General features: G+C 34.2%; 1 protein-coding gene across 1 annotated transcript; it reads right to left on the bottom strand.

The window, feature by feature from the left end:
• Positions 1 to 1,008: 1,008 nt before the first annotated feature.
• Positions 1,009 to 9,849, bottom strand: LOC110734803 (uncharacterized aarF domain-containing protein kinase At1g71810, chloroplastic-like). The gene is made up of 8 exons (XM_021914951.1): positions 9,382 to 9,849; positions 8,226 to 8,270; positions 7,618 to 7,656; positions 4,608 to 4,778; positions 3,804 to 3,956; positions 2,553 to 2,588; positions 2,061 to 2,104; positions 1,009 to 1,099 (listed from the first exon to the last, which is right to left on the bottom strand). Exons 1-8 carry the CDS (start codon positions 9,745 to 9,747, stop codon positions 1,009 to 1,011), a joined length of 945 nt encoding a protein of 314 aa, XP_021770643.1. The 5' UTR covers positions 9,748 to 9,849.
• Between the last annotated feature and the right edge of the window lie 490 nt (positions 9,850 to 10,339).

Genomic DNA, 10,339 nt, shown 5'->3' with positions numbered 1-10,339 from the left:
ACACACACACACACACACACACACACACACACACACACACACATATATATATATATAGCAAAAGTGTAAATAAAAACTAGAAATGGAGTGAAACTCTTTCAAAAAAAAAAAAAAAAGAAAGAAAGAAACGGAGTAAAACAGATAATGTGAAAAACTTTCAAGAATGGAGGTAGTGCATGGTATGGTTATTGTTTTTCGAGTTTGGAATGGGGTAAGCTCATAACTGGGAAAATCGCGAGCTGGAGAACAATATATAGTTCATAGTGCTTAAGTTATGACCCTCTGGCCAGATAGAACAGTGCTCCTTCTTGGAACTTCCACCATAGAATCTACCTGCTCAATTAACCAATGCTGGATGCTAGTGGACTCTCCGGATCAGAGAATCTCATTCAAGTTCGTCCTGATCAACTAAGAATGACTACAGATCGGAGAATCTCACTAGGGATTGTCCTGATATACTTTCTTGTAGTTCACTTCATAACCTGCAGTAATCTCCAAATGCCTCATCTCTTCCTTAGTGCCTATATCCGGCTTTCTTCAAAATTCTAAGGTCCTCAAAAAACTTAAAGCCTTTACATTAGAAGCTTGTTTGAAGAGACTCAAGAAGAATGACCAACTGCAAACTGGTGAACACACAAGTGCACTTCTCCTGTTTATTAAATGTGTTTGGAAGTAGCAAGAGAGGATTTCATGTTATCATGTATGCAGAAAACTTTTATCTACAGTGCACTTCTTCCAGAAAACACACAAGTGCACCCCACCAAATATATCAACAAAAATGGAGCACAATGCAGAAAATTTTAAAATGTTTCTATTATGCATTTTCAAACTGCTCATCAGAAACTTCTTTAATCAGACACTGAAATAAAATTAGTCCAAATTATCAAAAAAAAATAAATAAATAAATAAATAAATAAAATAATTGTCCAGAAATTAATTTTTTAATAAATGTGCTGATGAGGAAACTAGGTAAAAGGCAACAAGAAGCAATAGAATGATATTTTTACCTCAATCCATTCCATGATTAAGACTTTCTGAGTTGTTTTTGTCAATGTACATTTGGGGAACCACAACATCAGGAAGACCACCATACAACTCTCTGCAGGTATTGAAAGAAAATTACATACTAGAATCAAACAGATATGAGAAGGCAGGGAAAGCTGAGGAAACACAGGAAAGAATGCAAAATTTCTTTCTGAGAAGGAGGAAGAGAGGACAAAGAATGTCCCAAATAACAAAAAGGAGAAAAGACTTGATTCAGAAACCAAACCAAAAATAAAAGCAGCCCATAGGCATTCATCTTAAACTAAGGTCAACACAAAACACTAAACATTGATCTTGCAATAAAAAGAAGCCAATTAGGCCACCAAAGCAAATAGTCTACACTAATACGTAATTGAGGACACTTGTTAAACATTGTCTCAGAAACCACAACTGAGATCTAAGGCCTTTCACCTTAATACAACATGACTACAAAATCATAAGCAAATGAATGTGTCCTGTTTCCTCAGAACCCAGCCAAAAGAATATGTCACAAATTTTTTTTAGCCACACGAACAGATTCTCTAAAAAGAGTGTAGTGGGACTTGGAGGTAAGAAAGGAATGGATCAGTTCGCCTAACAGAGAGGATGCAGAGAAGCAACATTGGCAAGCTTATATGAGCACCATGCTATAGCACCATAGACAGCCAGAGATCGAAAAGGTGCAATCTTAATGCCTCAATCACATACTTGATCTTAGAAAGGATGCCTTAGAATAACAGTGTTGCAAAGTGACTAATTGATTGGTGGGTACTTTCAATAACATATTGAAAAAAACAAAAAAAAAAATAAATAAATAAATAAATATTATGAAAGTGCTATTTAAGATGTATTTAATTGTATAATTTTAATACTCCATTTTTTATCAACATAATTTAAGAGATACAATATAAGTCATAGTAAAATTGAAAATAACAAGGACTATTAGTAAACATTGTCATTGCCTACACACAGCAAATTCCTTGCCAAAGAGAGCCTTAAAAGTTCGAACATTTCAATATACAATTAGCCTCACTCACCTGAATTTTAATCCATTGTTTGCTTCTTTCCTGTAATCCATCTCCTGCATTCAATTTGATTTACCTGTATTCATTATGAAGCTCTAAGGATATTTCTTATCTCATATCTCACATTTGACCATCATAACAAATTAAAATAAAATATGATGGTAAGTGTCAAAATAGAGAGAAAGTAACAACAGACAGGACAAGAAAATAGAATCCGAGAAAAAAGTAACTTGTGAAAATGCAATAAACTAGTAGCATCCAAAATCTTTCCTTCAGTTAGTAGGATACTAATGCAGAAATGTACCCTTTTCCCAAAGGTAAAGGAGATTTTTTTTTTTTTTTATAATAATTAACACAAAGGTGACACCTGCCATGCTTATAATTAAGAAAAATAAGCAAGTACGAGATGAGCCAATAGCCAAACAAAGGCCCTCAGTCAAACTTTTAGGCATGTAGATGGTCATAGAAATATGTAGCCATGATGATCAAAGTAGATAAACTTACCCTAAAAAGGCTTGAAGCCCATTCATCTACGACTGCCTGCAAATAATAATCCACTTGTTCAATTATAATCATCAATAGAAAATGAAAGAAAAAAAAAATGATGTGGATTCCTAATCAGAACTTATATTTGTAAATTTTATTTCATAACTTTTTCCTAATTATTTGTAAGAGAATAAAAAGAACAAATGATGAATTGGTCCTAGAAAAAATGTTTTTGTCCAAATGTTCATGTACAATACTAGGAATCACTTCCATAAAGATCAATTTATTGATTTCTTTGATATGTATCACAAATACAAATTCGCTCAGATATGAGCAAATCAATAATATCAATAACTAACTAACATAAGACCTTTTGCAGTTCAATGACAATCATTAATTCATCCCAAAGGCCATAGAAGCAAGATCCAATGCATGTCACAACCCTTTACAACACAACAATAGCAGTTTTTCATGCATTATCACTGCACACATTTTACAACGAGATCCACCAAGACTGGACTATACGAATGACCTGCTGTGTTCAAGATCACTCAGAGAATTTACTGACTTTCAGCACAAAACTAACCATTTTTGGGTGTGTCGAGGAGAGTCTGTTTAGCCGGTAACAAAGAGAACATTGATAAATCACTATACATGCTAAAAAGGGAACCAAAGGAGACCAAGATCTAAAGTTCAAAAACAAAGAGGGAATTTGCGTATAGGACAAACAAGGTCTTGACTTGGGTGTGTCTAGATCTTAAAACTAAAAACCAAAAATCTGGGAAAAAAAAAAATAATGAGAACAAGATGGCATGGCTGCAGCTGACCAGGAACAAAGCTCATAGGCAAGTGAAAGTGCTAAAAAAAGAGTAACTATAATGTTAAACCTTAACTGGAAAAGAGAAAAAGAGGGAGGACAACAAGGAATAAAATTAGGTCTGTTCAACCTCTCAAAACAAGAACAAGGGATGTCCATCAGTGGTAAGGAAGTGAAGGCCAACATCTGCTTGTTTGTTTTTATATGTATAATTTCCATATTCAAAAAACCTGAGAGCATCACAGTTAGGGTTTAAATTGTGGTGAGTTTACAATTGCAATTCAACCAATAGTAATGCATTGTGGAAGTGTACTCTATGAGGTGTCATGTAAAGCGTAACACTTGATGAGGCATGATTTTGTTATCAGCTGAATCAACTCTATTACTGTCTCGCATCATCCACTATGAGTTTTCAAATTATAATTGTTGCAAGCAGCAAATAGCATCATTACCTGTAGGTCTGTATTAAATTTTCCTGCCCTCCGAATTATCCCTGCAACAAAACGCAATATAAATATGTCCAAGGCAATAGCAGCTTTTACACCAGGTCTCTGGACCTTGACAGCAATCACCTGTCCACTTGCCCGAAGTCTAGCTTGATAAACCTATTCAAATGTTCTTTTGGTTAGAAAACCTTTTTCTTAATCAGAAACGAAAAGTACAAAGTATCAGTTGAATAAAAGTCACACAACAGAAACTAGGGACACATAAGAGCATCGGAGAATAAACCCTACGTTCCTATATAAATGCATCACTTGCCTTATTCGGCCGTTCCAAAATATATGCCTCACTTCTATATTGGGTAACCTTCTATAATTGTCTCTCTCCTATGTCATGATCTCACTCATTATTTTTTATGGTTTCTCTATCCGTCTCTCATTGGCTTTTGAATTTTTTATTGCTATTTCTCTTTCTTATATATGCCTTTTATTTTAATAAATAATTTACCCACTTGTTTCTCTTTCATAATATAATATTACTGTTCAAAGATTCTTCTAAACTATGTGCCAACACAAGTGATGCATTTAATTAGGAACGGAGGAGTAGTCCCAGAAAAAATTGACATGTTTCCTATAGTATGAGCCTACAGAGGCTAAGATTCCTAAAAACAAACCAGAATGCTTATTGCTTACAAAGTCATGATCCTATGTACATGCATTCAACATCCCTCTCAACGCAGAAAGGAGTACCCAATATATACCCATAAAATGTAATTTACTTTTCCACATCAACCTTGAATCAACAATTACTGATACCTGGCCAAGAGATGCAGCAGCTACTGGCTCTGATGAAATTTCCGAAAAGATTTCATCGATTGGCATCCCAAGTTCCTCCTCAATGAGACTAAATGCCACTTTATTGGAAAATGGAGTTATACTGTCTTGTAACACTGAAAGTTCCTCCAAGTATGATGGTGGAATTAAGTCCTACGAAAAGAATTGATGCATAAGATAATAACATAAACATTGAAAATAGTTCATAAGAATTGACAGCAAAAGGAAGAATGTCAAAGAGTCTTTGTAGATTCCTGCTTTTTGACATTCATCCAACAGATGGAAAGAGTGAAACGATTTTAGTAAACATTGAAAATAGTTCATAAAACAGTTCATACATCAGAAGAACAAAGTTTTTCTTTCCCCAAGTTCTTACAACAGTTCACACTTCAATAGAAAGGAGTACAAAATTAAGCAAAAACTTCTACTTACCTTCGCCAAGAAAGATTTCAGTAACATAGAATAAAACTCTTTTTGTCACAAATGTCTTAAGTGATAAAGTCGAGTTTGACCAAGATAAACTACGATACTTAATTATCCCAAAGCAGTTCCACATAGCTAGACATAAATATCCTTCACAGATAAAAACTCCCTTCGTTCTTCTTTAATCGAATGTTTGGAATGTTACACTATTCACACATGATCCTTTGATCATCTTTTATGATTTATACATTGGAAAAAATAGCCATGTGGGATTTTTTAGATTCGTATCAAAATATACTTTCAAAATATCAACTTACTAAAATACAATTTAAGATATAAAAGTTACAAAATGTGCATTGGCAAGTAGGTATCCCCCAACGTTGCGATTTGCAACTTGCCAACACTGGTACATAGTGAATTATAAAATATGTTATCATATGAGCTGCGCCGGTGATTATTATATATATGAATACAGTGCTGATTTTTCAACTAGGAAAATTTGGTGGGAAAAAAGAGTATGTAACTCCACAATGACGTCTCTATGAGAACAACTGAACACATCTTGAAAAAATACCTCCTGGTTACATGTTCATATAATTCTAGCTAATCACCAAAAGAATGATTAATCCAAACTCATTTTAATACAAGATAAGTACCAATGCACCCCCAACGCCTTAGAAAAGGCTACTAGTAGGTGCAAAATACTTTGATGTCAAAATTCTTCCTCCCAATCTTGTGATAATTGGTGAGGGGTGTAAACACTGGACATGTATTGTAAAAATTCTAGCTATGGTCACTTTAAGGTTAAGCACGACCTCAATAAAAGTAGGTGGTGCCTGTGCTTACAGCTTAGTCACCTGGTACTGTGTTTACTATCCTTGTTTTGTGTGGTACAGTAATAATGTGATTACTTAGTTGGTTATAGAGCTTGTGTTCTTAATTTATGTGCTCAAAGATGTTTTTGATATAAAATTACTTATTATCACAGGATGAAAATGGAATCAACTCAAATTGTCGACTTTTCGGGAGTTTGTCACTTTTTATATGTCTTCCATTTATTTAATAGGCTACAAACAAGAATGTGCAATTGATATAATTTACTTAACCCAAAAACAATTTAATTTAGTTTATTTCATTTTGTTATTGTGGATTTTGAGATCCTAATAGTTTACTCTTAACTATACCACTTAATTAATGGCTTCACTTTCCTAGTTGATTAGGTAATGTGTAATACTCACAAGGTTTTGGATGAATTTTCAATTTTAAAAAGGTTCAATTTAGGAGGTGTTACAGTTGGTGTTATACATTTCCAAACCATCACCGCCACCATCTCTCTTTCATAGTATCCTCAATTACAATCATTATGACCCTACAGCAGATATCTTCATTGTAAATGCTATCACACATCATTCAACGTACACATAATCTATCTGCCATATTCATATTTTAAGCATGATCTTTTTTGAAACCCAACATAATGACCCATATTGGCCATATAGCAAAGCTGGGTGGACAGCAACCATACAAAATTTTCTTTTCACCTCTGAGGAACATTTCAATCGCACACTTCTCTCCACTGGAGCCAGGTAATTAATGATATTAATCCTCCAATCTCCTAAATGATAGGCCCACCTAGTCTTACTAATAGATTTTCCTCTCCCATCTAGTTTCACAATATCTTGTCTAGGATCCTCCTTCGTGCCATATGCACAGTACACTCCAAACATTATGTTTTACTTCCAACTCTTGTTTCCAAAGATCTAACTTTGCATGAAAACCTGCTCTAATAGTCTAAAGTCAACCGGTAAAACAATATCATCTGCAAAAGAAAGGACTTGTGCAATGCCTTGATGTGATCCAGTTGTAAGGGGGAAATTCCCCAATTCTCCTGCACATGTTCTGATATTTATTCTCAATATCTGATTCTCTATATAATACTAAATTATGTCAATATACATGTGACATGCACACCCTTATTTGATGATGCCCATCAAAGTATGTCCCTTGGTACCTTGTCATAAGGAAATTAAGGCTATGTTCTCCTCTCCTTAAATTCACTAATTTCAGGGAAAATAAATAAATAAAATAAAATAAAAAAGAGAGATAGGATAAGTTCTATTTACGAAAAGCAAGGTCATCCAAGTTCAACTCACAACTAACATAAGTTCTAAAAAGTTTAGATAAGTTCAGTTCATTATAAGAGGGAGAAGAGAAAAAAAAAAAAAAAAAGGTTTAAATAAGTTCGGCTGAAAAAGTTCAGATAAGTGAGGTGAATAGAACAGCACCCTAAAAATCAGTAGAAATTGTGTGCAAATTCTTTTTCTTTACATGTACTACTTCCTTTTAATAAGTTGACAACCAAAGAAATATTTTAAATGGTGATTTCAGTCACTGCTCCAAACCTCCGTCTTTAAAGAAGGCAAAGAATAGGAAATACTCAGTCAAAAACTTGAGAAATAGGAAGTATGCAAAGCAAAATGGTATTAGTAGTACAGATACACACAGTTAACAAATCTAAAACAGTAGATCAGCATCAACAAACACTAAATTGAGGATACAGGCAACTTACAGATCTAGATGAAATAGCCTGAGCAATTTTGACATAGGCCTGCAGTGAGAAAGAGAAGCTCAAGATGGGTTACCCAAGAAGAGAGTATCCAAAATAGAAAGGAACCAAGTCATAAGCTAGCACAAACAAAAACAAAAAAAAAAAAAAAAAACACACAATCCATATAGAAATTTTATTTTTCCTTCCTTATTTTTATCCCTAATCCTCCAATATCTAAACAGAAACCTGCAATAATAGGAATAATAAATTATGTGCAAGATAGAATTATTCTAGTGGCTGAGACATGCACAGAAACAATAGACTATTAGTAAAGGATATTCATCTTTTAAATATCATCCATTAGAAAATCAGACTAACTTTTTGAAGCTATGATCTGACAAAAGCATTGCAGATATCATGCACCTAGTGCTCTAGTAGCATATTGGGTAACAACAAAAATCTAAACCAGAGACAGGACAGAGCATGGAGTTACCAAATAGAAATTCATGGAGATAACAGATACATTCATGCATGTGGACAAGCTACGCAGAATTCATAAGCACAAAAACATGAATGAACAAATTCAAGACAGCATCATGGAATCCAAAGAAGATGTGACTTATCAATACCGGACCAAGTTCAACCAGTATTTTCCGAAGCTCAGCAGCTCGAACCTGCAAACAATAAGAGGAAACATGTCAACACTCTTCAAGGTTAAACTAACACAACCATTGCAGCAATCCAAGACGTTCAAGTAAGAATATTGCAGCAGAGTCAGCTTCACATTATGTCCTTGATTGACATGATACAATCTAATAGTGAACATCTCTTTGCTTTTAGCTAATAACCTACCAAATTATAGCCTCCAAAGGCCTCATCCATCATTAGTTTATATAGTTTTGAAAAAGTTCAAACTCTACAAAGGTACAGTGATGTCAGATAGCGGATGTTGGACCTGGTTATTGGGTGGATCAGGTTAGGGTCATCTTAAAACAGGCCAAAAGTGAGTGTGGTCAATAGCAGGCAGCCAAACAAATGAGGGGCAAAGAAGAGAAGAAAAACCCCAAAAGTAACAATTAGCTATACATGAATTTATTAACCATGTCTATTCCCTCCGTCTCATGGTACAGTGTTCATTTTCATATTCGTGATCAAACTTTTAAACTTTGACCGTAGTCATGTGAGATATTGTTGTATTCGTCTCTTGGTTTTTTAGATGCATTACTTTTGAGCAATTTTTGAAGTAAAGAGAGAAAGTAAAGAGGGATCATGTGATATGAAAGAGAGAGAATTTATTAGTTATAAGGGAGAATAATGCATCTAAATTGAAACTTCCATTTATAGAAGATGAAGCATCTAAAAAATAGAGAAAGTAATTTTTTATAAAAAATTGTGATTAAAGAGATATTGATAGTCTAAGATAGACTTTGCAAACAAAATAAAAGACCATATATGATGGACCAATGGAGTATATACTTTGTTGTTTAGAATGTAAAAATAGTATTTGTGCTTCATAGTTTAAGAATAATTGCAGCGTTTTGACTTTCACATTAATTAATCATGGACTATCTTTGTTGATTTATTCTTGTTATAAGTGTAGATATTGGTTAAAGTTATACATTGACAATCATTCTTACATTTTACCAATTTTAATAAGAATTGGTTGTTATTGGACAGTTTATTCCTATGATCATGCAACAGCTTATAAATTGGTTTGGTTCTGCCCTTAAAAGCAATTGCAAACAAGTAGAAACTGAAACAAAACTACAAGCAAAATACTATAACCTTGAACATGGTATCAGCCCTCTCCATAACCCCGTCAATATACCGAATTCCGAACCATTTTCCAAGCGTAGTACCAATCTGAAACAACCTACGACCCAAAATCAAAGGCTTTCTTCTGTAAATCGAACCAATGCTCGCAATATCATACTCCGAAAGCGACTCGGCCTCCGAGTCACTGAGCTTGAACAAGTACCCCGAGTTCTGGGTGAACAAGTCGACGTTTCGGGAGGCGGAAAGCGACGTCGGCCGATGTTGAGGAAAATTGTTGAGTTTTGGGGAGAGATTGAAATTCAGCTTGGGGTGGTCGCCGGAAAATGAGTGGAAGAGGGGTGGTAACGGCGAAGGTGGCCGGAGAAGTAGGGGCATTCTTGGAATTTGTTAGTCTCTGAAATTCCCGGGAAATTGAAAATGTGTTTTTGGAATGTGCTTCAGAAAGATATGAAATCTAATTAGTGTGTGTGAGGTGTAACCTTTGCCACACTTCCAAAGTTCCAATAGCATGGGCCACAAAAATCTAACTACGAGAGTATTCTTTTTTATCAATTACCAATAGTTATTATAGGTAAAAATTATTAATACTTGGTCAGGGGTTATAAAATGAATTATATTTTGTTTTTCATATGTAGATAAAAATTTCTAATATAAATAGATAATATTTTATTTTACAAAGTTTTATATGTGACCGATCACATCGTGTAGCCGGAATTACTTGGTCAGGGGTTACTCAGTTGGTCAAGGGTTACTTTATTGATCAGGGATTACTCGGTCAATGTTTTGGTGTGTCTCAGCTGGCCACACAATATCGCCAGCCACATAGAAAACGCGCTGATTTTATTTTTATAATTAATATAAAATTTTAGATCTAAAATAAAATGCAATTTTTTTTTTCATTGGCTAAAAATAACATTTTCCTATGTGACGCTCTGATAAATTTTTATTTATTATTATAATCCTATGT

This window comes from Chenopodium quinoa, unplaced genomic scaffold (assembly GCF_001683475.1).
Source record: "Chenopodium quinoa cultivar QQ74 unplaced genomic scaffold, ASM168347v1, whole genome shotgun sequence".
In the NCBI taxonomy this organism is placed as follows: domain Eukaryota; kingdom Viridiplantae; phylum Streptophyta; class Magnoliopsida; order Caryophyllales; family Amaranthaceae; genus Chenopodium; species Chenopodium quinoa.
This window is presented reverse-complemented; position numbering and strand designations above follow the sequence as displayed.

Excerpts from the sequence above, each read along its gene's own strand:
- LOC110734803 (XM_021914951.1), bottom strand. The coding sequence starts at position 9,747 with ATGCCCCTACTTCTCCGGCCACCTTCGCCGTTACCACCCCTCTTCCAC. Across the intron at positions 3,957-4,607 it reads CTGCTGCATCTCTTGGCCAG|GTTTATCAAGCTAGACTTCG; the intron begins GTATCAGTAATT and ends ACATTTGAATAG. Across the intron at positions 2,105-2,552 it reads GGGCTTCAAGCCTTTTTAGG|GAGATGGATTACAGGAAAGA; the intron begins GTAAGTTTATCT and ends AATTGAATGCAG.